Source organism: Chinchilla lanigera, unplaced genomic scaffold (assembly GCF_000276665.1).
Source record: "Chinchilla lanigera isolate Chin_1 unplaced genomic scaffold, ChiLan1.0 scaffold00117, whole genome shotgun sequence".
NCBI lineage: Eukaryota > Metazoa > Chordata > Mammalia > Rodentia > Chinchillidae > Chinchilla > Chinchilla lanigera.
This window is the reverse complement of record NW_004955518.1, coordinates 1,745,991-1,771,719: the sequence shown is the minus strand read 5'-3', so window position 1 is coordinate 1,771,719 and position 25,729 is coordinate 1,745,991. Positions and strand designations below refer to the sequence as shown.

At 33.7% G+C, this 25,729-nt stretch overlaps 1 protein-coding gene across 1 annotated transcript in view; it reads left to right on the top strand.

Moving 5' to 3' along the window:
• The window catches only part of Ccdc122 (coiled-coil domain containing 122), a 29,435-nt gene extending 4,547 nt beyond the window's left edge, over positions 1-24,888 (top strand). The window contains exons 3-5 of the mRNA XM_005409072.1: positions 16,088-16,486; positions 17,224-17,340; positions 24,251-24,888. Coding sequence (XP_005409129.1) covers positions 16,088-16,486; positions 17,224-17,340; positions 24,251-24,400 — 666 coding nt within the window. The 3' untranslated portion in view covers positions 24,401-24,888. The remainder of the gene's footprint in view (positions 1-16,087; positions 16,487-17,223; positions 17,341-24,250) is intronic.
• The last annotated feature ends 841 nt before the right edge of the window (positions 24,889-25,729 follow it).

Genomic DNA, 25,729 nt, shown 5'->3' with positions numbered 1-25,729 from the left:
TTGTCTGTTAACATTTTCATTTTATTTTTAAAATAAAAAATAAAAATGTAAATATTCTACTTACACATGGATTGCTTATCATACAAAGGATACAAAGAAATAGTTACATGCAGAATAGTACTTTGAACATAGAAACATGAACCCAACACAAATTGAAGACTGAAGAAGGAGTGATCACAAAAGAAGGATTGTTTCAACGTTGAATTTTAAAGGATAGCTGGAGTTCATCTGAATAATTGGGTATTTGAGACACACTTAGTGGTTAGGTGATGAGGAGCTTGTTATACCAGATAAATAAAATGAGAAATTTCACAGAAGCCTAAGATTGCATTGTCACACTCACAGAACCATAATTTGCTTATGGTGTATCATAGAGTATGTTTTTTAGAAGTGGTAGAAGATATTCACCATGATAAGAAATTTGGACTGTATTCTAAGAGTAGTGTGTCTTTTAATAAGTTTTAAGCATGAAGTAAGTGAAAAATTTAAGAAATTTATGTTATATGAGGTTCTAGATCATAAAATCACTTTTTATAGTCCAATATGGATTTATGACAAAAATTTCTGCCAATTAGGAATAGAAGGGGACTATTTACTTAATCTAAAAAAATACATAACTCCTACAGCCAACTGCATACCTAATGTTGAAATACTGAATGTTTCTCTCCTAAGATAAGAAACAAAAACAAGGATGTTTGCTTAATAAGATGATACTGCCAGTTCAACTCAGTACACTCATGCAAGAAAAAGAAATAAAATGTATCCAGATGAGAAATGAAGAAGTAAACCTATTTTTATTCACCCATGGAAGGATTAGAGAACTACAGAATTTACAAAAAAGTTATGGGGGGCTGGGGATTTAGCTCAGTGGCACAGCACCTGCCTGGCAAGTGCAAGGTCGTGAGTTCGATTCCTGGTACCGGAAAAAAAAAACAAAACAAAAAAAAGTTATGACTAATAAGTGTGTTAAATAAGTTGCTGAATATAAGATTAATATATAAAGGGGCTGGGGATTTAGCTCAGCGGCAAAAGCGCCTGCCTGGCAAGCGCAAGGTCATGAGTTCGGTTCCCGGTACCGGAGAAAAACAAAAAACAAACAAACAAAAAAAAGATTAATATATAAAAATTTATTGTATTTCTATATATTGGCAAGAGACAATCAGAAATTTAAAAATTTAAGGCAATATAATTTACAGTAGCACCAGAACTATGTAATACTTAATAACAAATTTAAGAGGTCTGTAAGATCTTATGTTGAAAATGCAGAATATTAATAAAGAAAATTGAAGTTTAAATAAATGGAAACACCATTTTCATGAGTCAGAATACTCAGTATTATGAATATGTCATTTCTCCCAATTTTTATCTATAAATGAAAAGCAATCCTAAAAACCCTGTGGCCTTTTCTTGGAGTAATTGAAGCTGATTCTAGAAGTTATATGGACATATACAGGACCTACAACAGTTAAACAATTTTGAAGAAGAGCAATATTGGAAGACTTATATTACTTGTTTTCTAATACTAACAAATAATTTTCTGATTTTCTGAACACCAACTGGGTGTCTAAGAGTTCAATTCTGTTCTGACACTGACTACCTGGAATTAACATCCAATCTCAGAAGTTACAGAACTCAGTCCCACAAGACCACCCCAGTTCCAATATCAGTTACAAGTCCCAGATTACTCATATGTCTGATCAGCTGACTATAAATCTGGGATTTCCATGCCCCCTCACCCAAGGTTTAATAATTTGATAAAGTCACTCATAAAACACAGTAAAGCACAAGTTTATTATGAAGTTTATTATGAAGTTCATTATGAAGTTTACAACTTCATAATAAACATAAAGTTTATAATAAACATACACACATAATAAACATACACAAGGTTATTATGAAGAATACAACTCAAGAACAGACAAAGGAAGATAATACATAGGGCAAAGTATAGAGTACATAGGGGGCATATATAACTCTGCTAGGCACTCCACTGTCCCAGTACCTCAAAATATTTACCAACCCGGAAGTTCTTTAGGCTAAGAGTTTTTAGGAAATTCTTATTAAGTACACATGACTGATTATTAACTCCTAGCCCCTCTCCCCTCCAAGAAGTTGGGGTAGAGATGTGCTATTTCAATCAAGGTTTAGTTTTTGAGACAACAATCCCCTATGCTGAAGCTTTCTAGGAATAAATCAAGAGTCACCACATTAGAACAAAAGCTGTTCCTATCACTCATCATTTAGGAAATTCCAAGGGTTTTAGGAAGTCTGTACGGGGGTATGGGGATAAAGACCAGATCTTTCCGTGATGCCACACTATCTGATCTTAATATTATAGAGTACAGTAATCAAGATGATATCAAGTAATAGATATCATATGGCCTAAAAGTAGACATCTAGATCCATGCCACAACATTTAAGTATCCAGAAATGGCCACACTCATATCAATTGGTTTTTGAAGAAATGCTAAGGCATTTCATTGGAAAAAGATAATCTTTTCCACAGATGGTAGAGAAACAATTGGAAACCATGAAAAAAAAATACTAGGGGGAGGAGGAAGAAAAAATACAAAGAATAACAATAAAAATTTATTATGTACCATATAAAAAATTAACTCAAAATAAATCATATAACTAAATGTAAGATTTAGAACAGGATACAAGATTAATGATGTTGATTTTGTCAGTGGTTTCTTTAATTGAACACAAAATATTTTTAAAAATTGATTTCATTTAAAAAATTTAAAGTTGCTCTTCAAAATTCCCTGTTATGAAAATAAAAGGTATCCTTGTTGGTCCCCTGTGGGCATTTGAATTGTCATAGGTTGGGAGAAAATACTTGATAACATAGTTGACAATGTATTTGTGCTATGTGAGTGTGTATATATATACCTAACCCATTAGAATGGCTGAATTTAAGAAGACTGGCCATACCAAGTGCTGCTGTAGCGACAGAACCTGGAATGAGCAGGATTTGTTAGGTAGAGTATAAAATGACAAAGTCATGGGAAACTGGCTTATACTTTCTTAAAAAGTTAAATATATCCTTACCATGTAACCCAGCCATTTAACTTTTAGGTATTTCCCCAGAGAAGATGAACAGATAAACAAAATATAGTATATACAATGTAATACTATGCAGCAATAAAAAATTCTGCAACATGAATCTCAAAATAACTATGCTAACTGAAAGAGGTGAAACTAGAAAGAGTATGTGATTCCATATATATGTATGTATGATTCCATATATACATATATGATTCCATATATATCTAAATTATTTCTATGTAATGGAATTCTGAAGCTTGCTTTGGAAAGTGCAGAGATATCTGTAAAATTTTACCTACAGACTTGAATTGTCTCTGACTTCTTTTGGAAGGCTCTAGTCAATCTAATGGGATTTATAATGAATGTCATGTTATGAGATTTGGATTCTATTTTTAATTAAGTTTATTGGTACAATTTAGATGTACATAATGATCACATTCATCATAAGTAATTTGTACCTGTACATGATATATCTTGATTCCTCTTTTTTCCCATTCCTCTCCCCTCCCTTCAACCCCTCTTCCCCTCCTTATTTATAAAGCTTTGTTTCTATTTTATACTTTTCTCATTTTTTCTTTTCCTTTTCTTCCTTTCCCTCTCCTCTCTCCCTCATTCCCCTTCCATTTTGAACAATTTATTCCTATTTCACAATATCTGTTATACATTTTGATACTTACTTACACTTTCAGTTTCTCACGGTAGAGAGACAATGTGATATTTACAAGTGTGGCATTTATTTCACTTAAGAGTATGTTCTCAAGGTGCATCCACTTATCTTGAAATGTCTCAAGTTTATCCTTCTCTATGGCTGAGTAGTACTACATTATATAGGAAAACCATATCTTCTTTATTCATTCATTGGTTGATGGGCATTTGGGTAGTTTCCAAGATTTAGCTGTTATAAACTGTGCTGCTATAAACACAGATGTTTATGTATCTCTGTGTTATGATGCTTTTGATTATTTGGGGAAGATACCAAGAAGGAGAATAGCTGAGTCAAATGGCATCTCTCATTCTAGTTTTTTGAGGAATATCTACATTCATTTCAATAGTGGTTGCACCAGTTTACACTCCCACTAACAGTGGAGAAGTGTTCCTTTTCCACCCACAACCCCACCAGCATTTGTTATTGGTTGATTTCTTAATAATAGCCATTCTTTCTGGGGTGAGGTGGAATCTCAATCTCATTGTTTTAATTTGCATCTGTCTAATAACCAGTAATGTTGAAAATTTTTTTGATGTATTTATTTGCCATTTATGCTTCTTCATCTGCGAAAATGCCCATTTTCGGATTGGGTATTTAAATTTGGGAGTCTGATATTTTTTCAGTTCTTTATATGTTCTAGATAGTGGTGATTTTTTGTCTGCAGAACAACTTGCTAAATTTTTTTCCCACTCAGTGTGTTTTCTTTTCTCTCTGTTGGTGATTTCTTTTGCTGTGCAAAAGCTTTTTAATGAGATCTCAGTTGTTGATTCTTTGTAATATTTCCTGTGTGATCAGAGTTTTGTTGAAGTCTTTGGCTGTAAGTATGTCTTCAAGAGTTCTACCTATTCTGCCTTATATGTTCTGTGGGGTCCTTGACCCTTCTCTTAATTTCTTTTCAAAGATGAACACTGCTCAAAATGTGCAATTGGACCATTTGGCAAGTGATTCAGAATAATTTGGTGTTTTATGATCTTCATTAATCATGATTAAATCTGTGAGATATCTTTAAGATGCATCAAAAATAATTTTTTTTCACAGCAAGTCCTCTTCTATAGTAAACATGTGAATTGGGTGTAACTGTTGAGAACTCTTGTCAGAGTCTTCCTGTTTTTACATGAGATCTATCTGATGTGATGAAAATCTTGGGAGTGTTGAAGTAAGGAGCAAGTTTATCAGTAGCTTCATTATTAGCAATCTCTTCATCATTAGGGTCTACTGTGGTTTCATCATAGACTCCTTGGTTGTCAGAAGTCTTGGGTACAAGTTTTGGTGGAGCCTTATCACCAAGGGCTTCTCTCTTTTTAAGTTTTTCTTAGCAATCAACTGTTCCTTCCCTCACTGCATTTTCATTGCATGAACATTATTTATTGATGCTGCTTGTTCTCTAATCTCCGAAATGCTGAACCCTGAGGGGAAGATAGTTGCTTTCTCGGTCAGACCCTATCTTCCATTGCCCCTACCAATGAATACAGTCTCTTGAGGCTCTTCCATAGTGGCTTTCCTTTTGTAGCTTTTCTTTCTGCGCCTACCACTTTCTTCAGGCATTGCCATGTTGTTTGCTGTGGTGCATCTGTAGAGTAGCCTATAAAAATTCTTAAAAATCAAACTAACCTCTGGCGATGGAAAGCAGATCACTTGTGGTATAGGAATGGAGTGATAGGAAAGACTGATTACAAAGTATCAGGAGGAAACATTTGTGAATAATGAATGTGTTTATCATCTTAATTATGGTGATGGCCTCATGGATATAAAAGAATGTCAAAACTCATCAAATTTCAAAATATAGGTCTGCTGGGGCTGGGAGGAATCCCTGACATCTTCATGAAGCCCACTGAGTTGAGGTGGTGCCTCCCTGACCAGTGTGGAAGACAGGTGGAACCCTGGGCACCCTCATGGGCCTCAATGACTACTCAGCACACCAATAGTGTGTTTGGGCCTGGGCTGAGTGCCAGGAACCTTTAGGAACCCCAGTGAACCACTCTGGTGCCTCCTCCACTAGTGTGTGAGGCACTTGGATCTCTGGACTACTTCTGAGGCCTTGGTGGTCACTGCCAGAACAACTCAAACCCCCCCCTGGGAGCTCAGCTGAGACCTGGACAGAGTCAACAGCCTTGGGGAGTCCACCCTCACCCCTACCATTCCAGTGTGGGAAGCAAGCTCTGTCCTGGGCAATAGCTGAAGCCTTGGTGAACACAACCTGCATTCCCCCTATTCTTGTGGAAGCTGGGCCAAACCCCAGACAGTCTCAGGAACACTGGTAAGCCTCTCTCCCATTCCCACACATGCCTGGAAGCCAACTGAATGCAAGAAAGTTCGGGAGCATCTGGGACCCCATCTTGCCACCACTCACCAGTGCAGGAGCTGCACTGAGCACTGGGGATCTTCAGACTCTCACTCTACTACTCATACACAATCAGGAGAGTGAGGCTTCACTTCAGGGAGCCTCTGGATCTTCAAAAATGACAAAACGAAGGAGCAAAATGCAATCCCAGACCTCCACACCACCTAAAACAGGTCCAGGATTCGTCAACACAGAAGAGCCTGGAAGTCATACACCTGAAATTTCTGAAACGATAGCAACTGAGGTAAAGAAACAACTCCATCAGGTCATAGAAGACATCAGAGCAGAAATAATGTCTCAGGTAAAAAAAGACATGACAACAGTAATGAAAGAAATGTTCAGCATATCCAAAGATGACATTGACAAGAAAATAGAAGAGCATAGCCAACTCATGGAAACCTTCAGGCAACAATATAGAAAAGAACTAGAAGGTATGAAACAGATACAAACAGATATCCAGGAAATTAAGAATTTCATTGAAAGCTTACAAAATGGCCTGAATGAAGTTGAAGATAGACTTTCAGACCTTGAAGACAGCATTGCCACTAATGAACATGAAAGGACGGATCTCTTAAAAACAAGGAACTAGGAAATATCAATTCAACAACTGCAAGATGAGGCAAACAAAAACAATGTCAGATTAATAGGTATTAATGAAATAGCAGGTGTCAACACAAATGACATAAAAAAGTCTATTTGTAGAAATAATAGCAGAAAATTTCCCAGGCATGGAAAAAGCATCAGACCAGATAAGTGAAGCATATAGAACTCCAGTTAATCTTAACCAAAATAAATCAGTACCCAGACTTATAGTGATAAAGATCCCAGAAACTCAACAAAAGATCAGAATATGAAAAGGTATTAGAGAAAAGAAACAGATCCCCTATAAAGGAAAGCCTATCAGAATCATGGCAGACTTCTCAACACGAACAATCAAGGCAAGAAGAGCTTGGAGTGAAGTATTTCAGGTACTGAAAGAAAACAGCTTCCAACCCACATTGATGTACCCTGCAAAACTATCTTTCAAATTTAATGGAGAAATAAAATATTTTCATGATAAAGAACAGCTGAAGAAATTCATGAGCACCAAACCAATCCTACAGAGTATTAAAAGATATTCGAGAAAGAGATAAAACAGACTCCAACTTCCAGAACAACAACAGAAAGGAACCACCAAGCAGAGCAAGCAATTAAATGGAGGGAAAAAGGAGGATCCAACAGCAGGAACATAACATGACAAAGATAAGCCAGTACATATTAGTTATAACCATCAATAGAAATGGTCTCAATGCATGAACCAAGAGAAGCAGACTTGCAGAGTGGATCAAGAAACAAAATCCAACTATATGCTGTGTGTTAGAAATACATTTAACTCAAAAGGAAATTCATAGATTGATAATTAAAGGATGGAAAACAATACTCCATGCAACAGGAACCCAGAAAAAAGCACTTGTAGCTATTGTGTTTGTAGACAATGTGAACTGCAAACCAAGAACAATCAAAAGAGATAAAGAAGGTCACTACATACTTGTGAGGGGGGAGCTTCAAGAGGAAGAGATAACAATCATAAACATCTATGCACCAAATATAGGAGCACCCACCTATATAAGACCAATTTTAACAGACATGAAAAATGAAATAAGTAGCAACACAATCATAACAGGGGACTTTAACACACCATTGTCACCAAGAGATAGATCCACTAGACAAAAAATTGGGAAAGAAATAACAGAACTTAACCAAACATGTGAACATATGGATTTAGTAGACCTTTACAGAGTGTTACACCCAACAGCATCAGAATACATTTTCTTCTCAGCTGCACATGGGACATTTTCTAAAATAGACCATATGCTAGTACATAGAACATGTTGAAGTAAATGCAAAGGAACTGAAATTATCCCATGTATACTATCAGACCATAGTGCAATGAAATTGGAAATTAATGACAAAAGAAGACACAAAAACTCCATACACAGTTGGATATTAAATAACATCCTCCTGAACAACCAATGGGTCACAGATGAAATCAAAATAGAGATTAAACGCTACTTACAATCAAATGAAAATGTACATACAATCTACAGGAACCTGTGGAAAGCAGTGAAAGCAGTCCTCAGAGGGAAATTTATAGCAGTGAACTCCCACCTCAGGAAAACAGAACAAGCACAAATACACAATCTTATGCTGTACCTCAAGTTCCTAGAAAAAGAAGAGCAAGTCAAACCCAGAGCTCAAAGAAGGCAGGAAATTATGAAGCTCAGAGCAGAAATTAATGCAATGGAGACTAAAAAACAAAATACAAAGAATTAATGAATCAAAGCATTGGTTCTTTGAAAGAATAAATAAAATAGATAAACCTCTAGCCAACCTTATCAAGAAAAGGAAAGAAAAAACTGAAATAAATGCAATAAGGAATGAAAGGGATGAAATCATTACAGATTCTGAAGAAATTCAGAAGGTCATCAATACCTACTTTGAAAATCTTTACTCTCATAAGATGGAAAACACAGAGAAAATGGACAGATTTTTAGATACATATGAATTACCAAAGCTGAATGAAGATATAAAAATCCTGAATAACTCAATATCAGCCAGTGAAATTGAGAATATAATTAAAAACTTGCCAACGGGGCTGGGGGTTTAGCTCAGTGGCATAGCGCCTGCCTGGGAAACGCAAGGTTGTGAATTTGATTCCCGGTACTGGAAACCCCCCCCCCCACACACACACAGAAAACCTTGCCAATGACGAAAAGCTGTGGTACTGATGGATTCACAGCTGAAATTTACAAGCAATTTAGGGAAGATTTAACATCGATACTTCTTAAACTCTTTAATGAAATTGAAAGGGAAGGAATTCTCCCCAACTCATTCCTGGAGGCAAGTATTATCCTGATACCAAAACCAGAGAAAGACACAACCAAAAAAGAGAAGTACAGGCCAATTTCCCTAATGAATATAGATGCAAATTTCTCAAATAAAATGCTAGCAAACAGAATACAGCAAAACATCAAGAAGATTATACACCACAACCAAGTGGGATTCATCCCAGGAATGCAGGGATGGTTCAATATATACAAACCAATTAATGTAACATACCATGTCAATAGAGCCAAAGACAAAAATCACACGATCATCTCCATTGATGCAGAAAAAGCCTTCAATAAAGTCCAACACTCATTCATGATGAAAACCCCACAGAAAATAGGAAAATGGCCTTTACCTCAAGCTGATCAAAGCCATCTATGATAAACCAACAGCTCACATCATACTAAATGGTCAAAAATTGAAATCTTTCACTTTAAATCAGGAACAAGATAAGGATGTCCACTGTCACCAGTCCTAATCAATATAGTTCTGGAAATATTGGCTAGAGCAATTAGACAAGAGACAGAAATAAAAATAAGGATAGGAAAGGAAAAAGTGAAATTGTCATTATTTGTACATGACATGATACTCTACATAGAAGACCCAAAAAATTTCACCAAAAGGCTCAGGGATTTAATAACCAAATTCAGCAGTGTAGCTGGATACAAAGTTAACACTCAGAAAACAATAGCATTCCTGTACAAAAGTAATAGACTGAGAGAGAAATTAGGGAAATCACACCTTTCACAATAGCATCCAAAAAGATGAAATACTTAGGAATCAATGTAACAAAAGAAGTAAAAGATCTATACAGTAAAAATTATAGTACTCTGAAAAGAAAGATCAAAGAGGATATCAGAAAATAGAAAGATATTCTTTGCTCATGGATAGGAAGAATCAACATTGTGAAAAGGGCCATACTCCCAAAATTGTACAGATTCAATGCAATCCCAATTAAAATACCTTTAGTATACCTCACAGATCTAGAGAAAACGTTTCTAAAGTTCATCTGGAACAAGAAGAGGTCCAGAATAGCTAAAGCAATCTTGGGAAACAAAGGAAAGGCAGGAGGCATCACAATTCCTGACTTCAAATTATATTACAAAGTTACTGTGATAAAATCAGCATGGTACTGGAACAAAAACAGACCTGAAGATCAATGGAACATATTAGAAGATACAGATACAGCTACAAACACACTTAGTCACCTTATCCTCGACAAAGGGGCCAAACATGTTCATTGCAAGGAAGATAGCCTCTTTAATAAATGGTGCTGGAAAAACTGGCTTTCCACATGCCAAAGACTAAAACTAGGCCCATGTCTTTCAACATGCACTAAACTAATGTCAAAATGGATCAAAGATCTAAATATTAAAACAGAAACACTAAGTTTATTGGAAGAGAAAGTAGGTAAAAATCTTGATGACATTGGGGTAGGCACAGAGTTCATGAACAAAAACCAAACTGCATGGAAAATACTTCAAAGACTCAACAACTGGGATCTCATCTTATTGAAAATATTTTGCACATCGAAAGAAATCACCAATAAAGTCAAAACAAAACCCACGAATTGGGAAAAAATTTTAGCGAACTGCCCCTCAGACAAAGGACTTCTATCTAGGACATATAAAGAATTAAAAAAAAATCAGGCCCCCCAAATTCAAATACCGAATCCAAACATGAGCATCTGAGATGAATGCACACTTCTCAGATGAAGAAATACTAATGGCAAATAAATATATGAAAAATGTTCAACATCATTAGTCATTTGAGAAATGCAAATTAAAACAACACTGAGATTCCATCTCACCCCAGAAAGAATGGCTATCATTAAGAAATCAACCAGTAACAAATGCTGGAGAGGCTGTGGAGAGAAAGGATCCCTACTCCACTGCTGGTGGGAGTGTAGATTGGTGAAACCACTGTGGAAATCAATATGGAGATTCCTCACAAAACTAGGATTGGACGTCCCAGTTAACCCAGCTATTCCCCTTCTGGATATTTTCCCAGAAGAGTTAAAGACATCACACCGCAGCAATATATGTGCACCCATGTTTATAGCAGCATAATTTGTTATAGCTAAATCTTGGAAACAACCCAGATGCCCATTCACTGAGGAATGGATAAAGAAGATGTGGTATTTTTATACAATGGAGTATTACTCAGCTATTAAAAAAGATAAACTCAAGGCTTTTGTAGGTAAATGGATGCAACTAGAGACCATACTCATAAGTGAAATAAATCGGACCCACATGTGTAAACATATTGTCTCCTTGGTGTAGGAAAGTGAAAGACTAGGTAAAACTCAAAACATGCAATAGACGATAAGAAAGAGAAACAAATTGCTCAAAGGAAGGAACGGTTGGGATGAGGGAAAGAAGAAAAAAAAAGAAAGAAGGCAAAATATAAATATATATATGAATAGCTGCAATTACTGTGTTGCTGTTGTCTAATGGTGTATTGAAATGAACAGTTAATGCTTACATTTTTTTATTTTCTGATCGATTTTGCATCCTTGTGTCTGGAGGTCTGAGCAACTGATTTGAAGGTAACGATATGCAATGGAATTACAAGGGTGAATTCCTACCATCTTGTCTAGTGAAACTCTGTATTATCTCTAGTGTTTTATCAAAGAATTATTTTTTTATTCTCTTTAATGGTTTGAGCAATCTTTCATTCTTACATCTGGTAAGCTGAGCGATGTAATTGAGGATAGCGATGTGTAATGTAACGACCACTGTTGATTTGTCTTCAGACAAAAATCACTTTGTATGTATCACTTTGAATGTTCTTGCTTTGATTTGTTTATGTGATACTGGTATGCTGCTACTGTTCTATTTTTTCATTTGTTTCTCATTTACTACTCTCTTTATTTGTTTTTTTTTTTTGTTGTTGTTGTTGTTTTTTTCCGGTAGCAGGGATCGGACTCACGACCTCGCACTTGCCAGGCAGGTGCTGTGCCGCTGCACTAAATCCCCAGCCCCCTACTACTCTAAAATAAAAAAAATTCAAAATATATGGCGATTGTTTACATTAATTATACCAGAGTAAATCTGTAAACATAAGAAGGAGAGAAAGAATGGGAAGTAGAAGAAAGGCCCAATAAGGGAATTAAGTAGAAGAAATAAAGAAAAAAATAATTCTCATATAAGAGTAAGTATAAGTTTGAAGGAAAAAGATTCTGAAGGTAGCAATAAAATGTAAGTCCGTTACATTAGAAGACATGGTGTCCAAGTTAGTGGAAATGTCACCTTTTCTTGTATTGATCAATTGAATATCAACCTGATGTAGCTGGCAGAATATTTGTTCCTTTTCTGACCATTCCATATGCATCATTCATTGATTCACTTAATAAATATTTATTGAGCACCTACTTTGGGCCAGGAATTGTCTTAATTCTTTGGAAGGTGGTGGTGAAGAAGACAGAGAGGTCCCTGCAGTGTTATAGCATATTTTGTAGTCAGGGGAAATAATCAAGAAATAAACAAAAAGAAAACAATTTCAGAGATGAGTTATAAAGAAAATATAACAAAAAAATGTATATAAAGAGTAGGTAGGGGCAGAAGGTGGGCAGAAATTTTAATTCAGGGAAGACTATTTTGAGAAATAATAATAAAATTGAGTTGTGAAAGACAAAGACCCAGAAGGGAGTAGCCAGAGACAGAAAATTTTCAGGTAGATAGAATAATTACAAATGCCTTTAGGTAGGCATGAACTGGGTATATTTAATAAACAGGAAAAGTACTAGAAAAGGGGAGAGTAGCAGCTAAGGAAAATAGTAAAGTAGATAGTAAATAGTAAAAAAGTAGGAACTAGAGCATACACAGCCTTATCAATAAAGTATCTTTTGGGGTTTGAATTATATTATTATGGCAGTGGGACACCACTGAAGGCTCTTGAGCAGAGAAATGACGTGATCTGATTTATGTTTTATAAAAGTTTTCTGCCTGATACCTGAAGCTTAACTGGTAGTTAGAAGCAGGACCAGAAGGAGGAAAATGAGTCAGAAATTAGGCCACACTACAAAGACTGATCAGAAATAAATTTGATATTTTATATTGTAAACCCAATCATCAGGATTTATTGGAGAATAGATTGTGGGGATAAGGGAAAGGGAAGAATAAATAATAGCTTCTGCATTTTTGAGTATTCAGGTGGAAAATGGTGCAGCTTATTGAAATCAGGAGTAGGAGAGGAACATGTTGGTGTATAAATTAAGTTTTCTGATTATGTATAGTTGAGGTGTTTCTTAAACATCAAAAAGAACTGTCAAGTGGGCCTTTGAAATATTAGATCTTGTGTTGGTTACTTTTCTGTCATTGCTAAGACAAAATACCTGACAAAAGTTACGGAAGGAAAGATTTAATTAGTTTACAGTCTGTGGAGGTTTCAGTCCATAATCAGCTGACTGCAAAGCCAGGTGGTGTGGCACAGCAGCTACACTTCAAGGCAGTAGAAGACAACAAAAGCAACAAGAGCAAAAAAGGAGGAGAGAGCAAGCCTCTTTTCCTCCCTTATATTGTATACAGGCTACCCAACTTCCAGTGGGTGTGGCACTCACACCACCCCCGCCATCTTGCACAGGCTCAGGATGTTTACAAAGTAAGGACTCTGGCCCCCTGCTGAGTCACCTTGTTTAACCTCAAATTGACACAATGAACAACATCCTAAAGGCAAGGGCATGTCTTCTACACACTGGGATATAGAACTGCTGAGTTACTTAGTTAAGCTTCTAGACTTATCAAGTTGACAGGATATATCAACCATTACAGATCTGAAGATAAAAATAGATGTTCATCAGTATGTTTTATTTTTCAGTGTAGTTACCTCTTTTGTTTCCTGCTAGGAAAAGGATAGAAGGTTTTGTGTTTTTTTTACACACTGGCTTCTTTTCAATGTTACAAATCTATTTGAAGAGAATGAGTATAATAGCAGAGAGAATTGAGGGTTATTTGTTATTTAAATATCTAATTTACTTAATAAGAATTGCTATACTAGAAAGAAGAAAGGATCCATCAGAATCATTTCATTGGGAGGATCTACAGAATTTGATAAACAGTTTGATAAGGAAAAAGGAAGAATTAATGATTTCTCTGAAAGTGGTACTGCTAGCTACATTTGGGAATATAAATGTTTGTTAATTTGTATTTTTGGTCCCAATTTTTCAACCATCTATATATACACACTCTTTGTCATATCATGCATGAAAACATTTCTGCCCCTAGACTCTTGAGTTTGATCATGTGACTAGCTAGGGTGTTAGCAGATATGATTCAAACAAAAGTTTTAAAAACTCAAACCCTTGAATTTTCACTCTTTTGCGTCTGCTATCATCAGGAGAGGGACTTTCCTATGCTAGCCTATGGGAGCCATAAGATACACATGAGGCAGAGACAAGACATCCTAGTGAGCCCAGTTCAAACCAACCTAAACAATATAACAAGCCAACCCCCATAAATTTTTAATTGAATATAAACATTTAAATTTAAATTTTAACTATTTTTAGAAGACATAGTATACCTATATTCTTGTGTAGTAGAGAAAAATAAAATTTAGAGACTGCAGGATCAAGCATTCCTAAATTTAATGTACACTTGTAATCTTAGCATTTAGGAGGCTGAGGCAGGAAGATTGCCACACATTCAGGGCCTTTCTGGGCTCCATAGTGAGTTCAAGGCCAGCCTGAACTGCTTAGTGAGACCTTGTCTTAAAAAATCTGAAATCAAATTGCAGTGCTAATTAGATGTGTTACTTTGTCATTTAAAACCTCAGTTTTATTATTCACTCAGTGGAAATAATAATAACAACTGCTTAGGGCTTTAGTGACTCATCTGCACCATTACTGTATTCATTTTGCCATTTACATGAGGTTAACTGGATGGAAAACTGCTTGTTTCACTTGGAACAATTAGATTCTTTTTCAGAAAATTCTAGAGAAGGAACTAAATGAAAATACTTTTCCTTTTTAAGAGTACTTACGGGTTACTTCTAAAAGCAATTTTAAAAATATGACTAATCACCCCTGCCGACGCTTGAGCAAACCCAACCAAGATCAGCAGAACCAACTAGCCAGTGCCCACTGTTCCTAGCAATGTGAATAACCTAGCCAAACCCAACTGCTCCCAAGCATGTCAGTAATAAACACCTATGTATTGTATGTCACTGAAATTCTGTGTTTCTGGTAATAGGTAACTGATATAAGACTAGGGAGGGAGAAAAGATTAGTCTGATTTTTGGACACAGGCTAAAGAGGGAGGAAGAACTAGCCTGATTTTTGGAATGATTACTTTGATAGGGCTAGTGTTAGCCAAATGCAGAACTCAACAACCACATATAGTCTACAAATCATCAGAAAATACATAGCTCAAAATGTGAATATGGTTGAGATTACCCAAGGAGTATATGTAGAGTCAGAAGAGGAAATTACAGCATAGAACTGTGAGGAAGTCCCATATTTGAAGGAATCATTTTGATCAAAAAAGAATACTCAGAAATAACTAAAAAGAGTGAGAAAATAGTTGTGCAAAAACTAGATTTTAACAGGGAAGTACCAGTTAGCAATGCCAAGTGCCCCACTGAGGCAAAATAGATATCTTTGTGTCCATTTTACAAATGAAGAAAGTGAGATTTGTGTGGGAAAATTTGTTATACATGATTATATATTACAAACTATGAAACAGCACTAAGGGTGCTGGAACCTAGATCTTTTGATTCTTAACTCAAGGCTTTAACATTTTTATCATATTATATTTCTTTTTAAGATTTTTATTTTTGTAAGTAATGTTTTTTCTTAAATGTGTACTTCTGTTAACCATTAATACATTAAGATGATTGTTAAATATCTTTTGTTACAGATAAAATGTTAGAACAAAATGATGAAATTTTAATATTTAGAACTAGATGAATATTAAAAAATAAGAAATTTATAACTGAGAACCTGCTGAGATTATAAAATAGTTATTACACTATTGCATGTTTTCTTCTATTGTATGCATCAATTTTGCTATATTTGATAAATATATATTTTATGTTATTTTCCTACACGCATTACCAACCAAAACAATGACTTTCCTCTCCTGCTGAATTCTATGAATTAATAATGATAATGCTAAAATATGTTACAGAATGAACTTCATGAACTTGAAAAACAAATAGCAGCAGTCTCTGCAGAAACTAAAGAAACAGAAAGACAGATTTATCAGCAAGATGCTGCCATTGAGAATTCCAAACTTCACTGTAGAAGCCTGGAAATTCAAATCAAGTCCCTACATACAGAAAATATAAAGCTTAAATTTGATCTAGCAACAGCCCAAGAAGATTTTGGCGAACAGATGAAAAGATATAATACATATTATGTAAAAATAAAGGCACATAGAGATAGTTTGGGGGAAATAGAAAGAAAATGGTCATTTATGGCTGAACTTTATGAAAAACGAGATCTTATTAAAAAACTAAAGACAGTGAAAGAAGAACTTGGGCAAGACCTCCAAAATCCAGTAAGAAACAGAATAACACAAACTCAGGTATGAATTATTACTTAACAAAATTTTTTCTGTTACTTTTTTTTGTAAGTACAAATATTAAACAGTAAATTCTTCATTAAGTTAATAAAATACCCATAACTATTCTATTATATTCAGTTTTCAAAAACTGGGTTAAGTACATGAGGTATGTTATAGCTATCCCAAATGTGCAAAGGTGTTAAGGAAGATTTTACAAGTCCCCTGTGGATTTATAAAGCTATATGATCAGACAGATCAGTTAATTTGAAGAACATGTAATTTACCAATGTTGAGGCTCTAGCTTCTGTGCTAATTGATCCAGACCAATTCCAATTAGTGTAGTCTGCTTAGTGTTATTATGCAAGCAATCTGAATTAATCATTATACCTTAAGCATCTTGGTATTTCTTGTATCATTTTTTGAAGACCGTAGCAGATACAAAATTAAAATATTTACCATTTCTTGCTAGAGACTTAAAAAATATCCTCTGCACTATTGCCAGGCAATTGCATCATAAGTTCATAACTACCACTTTCCTTTATGTCTTGTTTTTTTTTAGGTACAGTACTTTCAAATCTAATAATTCAAATAATAGTTATTTATCTTGTATACCTGTACAAGTTATATTTTAATCTTACTTATCAAAATTAAGTTTTGATATGGCTAGTTTTCTTAAATTATGGAAACACTGAAAATCTTGGATTTTATATTGCCCATTCTTTTTTGACTTGTATATTTTAAATTTTATAAACATATAGGAAGATATTTCAAAGCTAAAGAATAAGATTGCAACCATAAAAGAATCTATCATTGAAACAACTTATTTTCTTAAAGAAGAAAAAAAAACACATGAAAAATTAAGAAAAGAAATAGAGGTAAGTCTTAATTATCTATATTTCAATGTTTTATAAAGTTTACCATTTGGATAATCTTTTCTAGAATTACAATTAAATTCTATATTGTTCTTAAGCATATGGAAACAATAAAACAGTGAGCTCGCCCCAAATCATCGTAAATATTCATTAAATGTATGATTAATATATAATATTATATTGAGAGAAACATTATGATTTCTATTTTTAAGGACTTTTCCTTTTTATTCTCATACAATCATTTAACTGCATTTTCATGGAGCTTAGTACAGCTTTTCCTTTTAATGGATGGAGCACTGTGCATAATTTTTCAATATATAAAATTCTTTAGAAGCATGGTTTAAAGTGTTTATAATGAAAGAACACAAAAGTATATTCTTGGGCCTTAATAAATATGTCTGTTTTCATTAGTACTACCTAAAAGTATCATTATATTTTCCAGAAAAGCATTTTTAAAAATCTTTGGCTTTATACAACTAATATTCATATATTTTATTTAAAATTATAAAAGCAGATTTGGGAAGTAGTTAAGAAAAGACAATTTTCATGGTTTTCTTAAATACAATGGACCCTCAAGTTATGACCAGCATCAAATACAAACAACTTAAGTTATGATCAGAATTTTAGATTTAACTTATGACCCAAGTCTCGAGTTAAGACCAGAATGCCAGCCACTTGTCTGTTTGTAAACAAAGACTTGTGATGCCAGAGAGCATATGTAAGCATATATAAGCATCAGTCTGAGCCCAGATGCACATGTTTGTGGATATGATTTTGGTCAGTGCTTTATATAATTGCAATATTTACTGTTATCAAAATGACAAATACAGTCACACTGCTGTCTTGGGAACATCATTTTTTTTTCAACAATTGTACTAACTGCTTCATAAGAGTTGATCATTGATGTGAATAATTTCTTTCCCAAAAGAGCCAGTCTTTAAAAAGACAATGAATTCAAATGCCAGATTACTATTATTTCTTCTTTTGTTTCTTTTGTTTCTTATTTTCTCTCTCTTCTGAATATACTTAGTCATGGCCCTGATACATGTAATTCAAGGGTCATCTTTTGCCTGAACTATAGCATTCATGTTCTAATATTTGATGCTTTCTAACATTTTGTGCCTTGCATATTTTAGTTTTTATGTTAACATTGCTTTTACATTTTTAGTTCAGAAAAATGGAAATGGCTCTTGAAATTCAGTATTTTTCTGTCAAATGTTTTTAGTATTTCTAGGATTTATTTAAATTTCAAAAGCATATCCAAATATCTCAAAATGTCTCCCCCACCCTCTGTTGTATCTTTATATATTTTGGAAGGAGGGAGCTAAAGATAAAAAAGAGAATAAAGATAAGCTATGAGTCATTGACAAAAAATGGGGTAAGCAAAAATACAAAGCATAGAAACACAAAGCTTCAAATACAGAGCACTAAGCAATAATCAGTGATTTTTGATGCAAAAATTTAAAGTGTTCTTTGTCAAATTCAAGAGGAAACTGGAGCAGTTCGAACCAGAGCAGCTTTTAGCAAATGATAATGCTATAAGCAGTGTTTTGTTATAACACACATTGTGTAAAACACGACTTAGTCTTGCCTAAATTTTGTATAATCTTAGCTCAAAATTTCAAAGGATAGAGGAAAACATCAATGCACTTTCAGAGTTATGAGAAGTCATGAACAAAGCATGTTTACAATATACAGTGCAACTGCACAACTGACACACAGCAATATAATTGACAAATGCATTCATATATGCTGTCAGCGATAGAAATGATTACGTAGCTAGAAGCCAGTCCTATGACAAAAAACTAGAGTACCAAGGAAAATGTAAGCTAAAGGAAAGATAAGAATTATTCAGGTAGTTAGGTAGGTTACATGGTAACAAATTATTCTGTTTTGTAGAATGGACAAGATCCTATGTTCAGTATTATTGTCTATTTTTATTAGTTGAGTTCCTGATATTTTTCAAGTAATTTATATAGGCTCTCTTATTTAAATATCATGACATTTTTACAGAATTTCAGAAAATTTAAATATGTTTAAAAAGGTGTATGGCTAAGGATAAATAACAAAGCAGGATATGAATCCAGATCTGTTGGACTCTGTTTCTCTCAAACTTATTTAAAAATTGCTTTAATTGCTAGGAATATGTTCTCTTTGATAAAAATTTAAACATTAGAGGGGAGGTGATAATTGCTTTGAAACTACTCCCTGCCACATTCCTCAGTCTCATCACTCTTATAAATGGTACACACCCTGTGGGTGAACAAAGATTATATAAATTACCATCCATATAATTTAGCAACAGATTTACTTAATAGTCTCCCTTATGGATTTTTCATATTAGCATATATTGGGCAATAGATTTTTAATTGCTACAAAATATTCCACAGTATGATTATACCCTAACTTGTATAACCATATTACATCTGATATAATTTAAATGGTTTCCTTGGTTTTTTTTTAAAGTAATTTTGGAGTAAGCACCTTTTGCACCAAGATTTGGAGTGGTACTTTGGTTCATGCAAATACAGTGGTACTTTGGTCCATGAATGCTTTTGTTTGCAGACAGTTTAATTCACAAACAGAAGTATTTAGCAAAATTTTGGTTTTGTTTGCAAACTCTGCATAGGGACACAAACATGACCACTGCCATGTTTCCTACAAAAACACAAACATGGCCATCTTTGCTAAAACTGTAAAACAAATTAAATTTGTGAACCAAGGTATCACTGTATCTTAATAATTGTGACACAACTAACAACAATATCTTACATTTAAAATAATTTTACATTTTATGACTACTTCCTCATGAAGATAATTGGGAAAATATTCCATTTGGATTTGTTAGGAACCTCACATTTGCATATTAATTCCCTTCACATCCTTCCTTGTAAGTGAAACTGCATGTACACAGAGATAAAACTCTTAAGAGCTGTTTGGAAGCAGCACTTAGTAGACTGATGAGCTCAATTTAGAGACTTAAGTATCTTCTCACTACGGAATCTCCCTATTTCACTCTACTGCCAAATCTTAGGAGTGAATACCATTTCCAGAACTAAGTGCTAAGACAAAAACTGGAATAAGGACAAGATATTTATTCACAGACTCAAAATCAAAGGATGGAAAACAATATTTCATGTACGAGGACCCCGAAAGCAAGCAGGGGTAGCAATTTTATTCTCAGACATCTATCTTGCATATCTTCTTTTAAAATATTTTTCAAAAACAAGAATGAAATAATTTTTCAAGTAAAAGCTAATGAATTTGTTTCCAGTAGCCTTGTATTATAAGAAATGTGAAAGTTCTTAAAGCTGAAAAGAAATGGTACTGGAAAGGAATGGAAATGGAAAATATTGGGCAAATAAATGAGAATTTTTCTTGAACAATTTAAAAATCAGTTGATATTTAAAGATAAAAATTATGTTGTGTTTTATCACTATATACAATAAGCTATGTCTCAATCATAGCCCTTTCTTATAACATTCTTATATTTTACGTGAAGTGGTATAATAATAATTGAAGATAAATTGTAATATGTTAAGGGTACATATTAAAACTCATAGCAACTTCTTTTAATCTTTTTTAATTTTTACTTTTCATTGACATAATAATTACACATATCTATAGGACACTATATGATGTTTCATTTCACATGTGCATTTCATAATGATCAAATCAAGGTGATTATCATATACATTACCTTAAACATATATCATCTCTTACCACTTACTTGTGGTAAGAACATTCAAAATCATCTCTTCTAGCTATTTTGAAATATACAGAGTTTTAGTGTTAACTACAATCACTGTACTGTACCAGGGGAGACCAGAATTGTACCTCCCAGTTATATTTACTCATTCAAGATTTCCTCACCCGCTTCTTTCCTGCTTTCCCAGCCACCAGTTGCTATTATTCTACTCAGAACTGGCTCTCTACATGCCTAAGACTAAAACTAGATGCATGTCTGTCACCATGCACTAGACTAAAGTCAAAATGGATCAAAGATCTAAATATTCAAACAGAAACACTAAATCTGCTGGAAGAGAGAATAGGTATAACTCTTGAAGACATAGGTGTAGGCAAAGATTTCATGAACAGAACCCCAATAGCACAGGAAGAAATACAAAGAATCAATAACTGGGATCTCATCCTATTAAAAAGCTTTTGTACAATAAAAGGAATCATCAACAGAATTAAAAGACAGCCACAGAGTGAGAAAAATTTTAGCCAGTTGTCCTTCAGACAGAGGGTTTATATCTACAACATATAAAGAATTGAAAAAAATCAGACACTCCAAATTTAAAGAACAAATCCAAATATGGGTATCTGAGATGAATACACACTTCTTAGATGAAGAAATACAGGTGACAAATACATATATGAAAAAAAATTCAACACCACTGGTTATTAGAGAGATAGATGCAAATTAAAACAATCATGAGATTCCATCTCACTACAGAAAGAAAGGCCATCATCAAGAAATCAATCAGTAACAAATACTAGTGTGGCTGTTGGGAGAAAAGAACCCTTCTGTACTGTTGTTAGGAGTGTATACTGGTGTAACCACTGTGGAAATCAGTGTGGAGATTCTTCAAAAAACTAGGATTAGAGGTCCCATTCGACCCAGCTATTCCCCTTCTGGGTGTTTTCCCAGAAGAATTAAAAACATCATATGACAGTGATATATGGGTACCCATGTTTATAGCAGCACAGTTTGCAATAGCAAAATTGTGGGAACAACCCAAATGCCCATCAACTGAGTAATGGATAAAGAAGATGTGGGAATATATATATATATATATATCGTGAGATATATATATATAACTTGATATATATATATCTCAAGTTATATATATATATATACATATACTACTTGACCATAAAGAAGGATAAATTTGAAGCATTTCTAGGTAAATGGGTGCAACTTGAGAACATATGCTTAACGAAATAAATTGGACTCACATGTTTAAAATCTCATTGTCTCCCTGGTGTGAGAAACTGAGAACAAATAAGGACCAAAATGTGATTCTGATTTTGTAGGGTTTGTTCCTTTTTTTCAATGTGTTTTGTAGGTACCATACCTACCTCTCTAGTTTTTATTTCTCCCTAGTTATCAACAATAAATATGAAGAGTAATGATATCCTAGATCCAAAAGCCTTATTCTCTAAAGAACCACTACATCCTTACCTGCTTGAGGGTCATCAAATTTTTAACACTAAGACCTATCAGAGGAGAATACTACGAATAGAAGCTCACATATGGCTGGCCTTCAAGGAAGCTCAGGGGGTGATCTTTGTCTTCCTGAAGCCACTTCTGGACAAAAACTGCCTTTTAGCCTTGTGAATTTAGAAACTTAATCTGATTGTCTTACACTCAGGTAGCCCAGGAGAGATGTAGTAGAGTTTGCAAGTAACTGATATATAGAATTTATGCCAGTTTATTAATTTATAATAATAAAACTTTCAAGGAAACCAGGTAATATGTCAGTCATCAGTCTTCTCTCCATGGGAAAACTACTGCTTTGGAATCACATTATCTCAAGGTGAGTTAGTGAACATGGAAATCAAATCAGTTCTCTGGGTTTGAGTGTTTACTTCTGGCTGTGGGTATTTACGGAGCCAACCTCCATAACAAAATTTCACTTGTCAGTTAGATAGTACCTGAATGGGAGCTCCCCATACTTCCTTCATGAACCTGTTTTATACAGCATTCCTCACAAACCCGTTCTGATGGTTTATTATTTCTTTAGATATATTAATAAGTCTTGTGATATCTAGCTGTGGCTGGAAATCTAGAGCTCTCCTAAGGGGACTTTGCACATCTCTACTCTGCTCCATTGTATATTTCATAGCTTAACTATTAAGAATAATTTTAGAAGTGGGCCAGATTATATTTAACAAAGTTTATTAACAAAAAATTTGAACTAGTTATTTTATTTCTATTAATATATCTGATGAACAGGAATATAAGCATTTTTAGTGACTATATTCTCTTTTATGAATATATTTACTTAGATTATCAATGGATATATGTATATAGAATATATACAGTATGTATAGAGAAATACCCTCTTGAGTATATTCAATGTATAAAAATCTTTTGGATATGGTTTCATTATTTAATATATTTTATTTTATTCTAATTTATTTCTAGGCGTTTAGTCATTTTTTGTTTTGCCAACATATCAACAGGCCCAATCCATCAATTAGAATTAATTCTCTAATTATGCAGATATAATAAAAACCAAAAACTTAAAAAATATATAAATCTTATAGTAATTTATGTGAAATGTTAGCTGACAAATTCTTCTTTGTTCTTATAGTAGTGTTTTCAAATGCTTAGGTTGCTCCTGTTCCAGTTCCTCTGCTGCATAATGGTTTCAATGCTATTAGTTACCTTTTATTATCTTTATGCATTTAAAAATATTCTGTGAAGGAGTCCGTAGTCTTTGTCATACTGTCAGTTTATTAATTTATAATAATAAAACTTGGTTAAGCTCAATTTACATGCTAAGTTAGGTTGCAGTTCATTAAATGTAAGGAGGAAGCCTCAGATCAAATTTAGTTTCATACTGGGTAATTGCCTTGACAAATAGAACATATTCCATCATCGATGCTTCATTTGACTTTAAATCTCAAACATCATCATCACTCACCACCTGTTATTATTGGTCAAGTTTTTCATCTTTGATTTCTTTCTGAAAAACTGAGGATAAAAGTATCCACATCATAAAGTACCATGAGAATTTAACACTATAGCATAAGTGTTAATTATATAATTACTGTTTATTGTTCTTTACAATGAATATTTTTAATCAAGTTCTTTCCTCTTTTGAGTAGTCAAAATATCCCTTATGGCTGTTTACTAGTTATTCCTCACATTATCTATTGATGTGTTCTATTCTTTCATTAGGTACAGTATAAGAGATATGATGCAATTCTAAAGCGTTTACATTGTCAAGTGAACAAGCTTCAGTCAAATAGAAGACAATGGCAATGGAACATTCGACAACTGGAAAAAACTGCAGCCAATCTAAGGAAATCTATAGGAATGAAAAACTGACATTGCCATAGTGTAATGTCAACAGAGACCATGCCAACCAAAATTTTGGGACAGAATATTAAGAAAATCTTTTGGTTTCTTAAGCAACCACTGTCAAACCACTGTATTAATGGCAGATATATTTTCTCTTTTAAAATCAGTTATCCATTGGTTAAAGTATTTTTCCAACCTTATAATGAATAGCACTAAATAGACAACAGCAATCCTTCCAGGAGAATAGTGAAAGAGTCTCTGTGAATATTTACAGTGTGCAGCCTATATTATATTGAGAATGCCCATTTATAAAAATATAGTATTGACTAGCCTTGTATTCAATACCCTATAAAAATTTAGAAGAAAATAAACAATTGAATTTTCAGTGATTTAAGTTGAGATATTAAAAATGGTTATCTGTTTCAAACTTTTCATTAAATCTTTCTTTTTTATAAATGCCTTTATAGTAGCCCATAAATATTAATATTCACAATAATGTTGTTATATGTTTAATCCCTTAGACATTTTACTGTTTTCTTTCTTATCCAAGAAGGTAGTAACCATTTTCTTTGTTGTTAAATAAATTTTAGTGTTGCAATGCATAAGTTCTTTTGTTCATTTTCCTGTCTATAAATTATTCATATCCTGTAACTAAAGTTATAACATATCAAACAAACATAAAATCTTAAAAGAAGTGTTGACAACTACATTATATATATATAATATTTATCTATTTCCCCTCCCATATATATATATCTGTTCAGGGGCAACAAATCAAAGTTAATGTGCCTTTTTAAGATAAAAGTACTCTCTTTCATGATTTCATTGAGTCAAACACTTAGAAGCAAAAATCAAATATTAATTTAAAGATACAGCTTTTAAATATCCACTTGTAGGATTAAATGATTTCAAAGAAACAACATCAAAAAGATATTTCAAATCCACTTTCTCCTCACCTTTATATATGCCTGAGATTCAGTAAGAGTGTAGTAGATGTAAAATCTGATATTAATAATCTCATTATGTCTAATGTTAATAGTCTTAGCATGGTTTAGCATGGCTTACCATGGTTAATACTTCAAATGGCTTATCCTGTAACATAATCAGCTTTGGTCCATGGCTCAGAAACACAGCTACAAATGAAACTGGTTAAGCCTACAGATTGTGGGGAGTATCCATAATGTTTAACTGGAGACAAGGCAGAACCAGATGCTGATTATATAAGTATATTTTAATATAATTTGCATGTTAATATTTTTCAGACTTTATAGGTTTAGCTGTGGTTTGTGAAAGAAAAATTCTAGTTATCTAAACCTTTTAAAATATTTAATGGGATTCAAAATAGTTGTACATGGT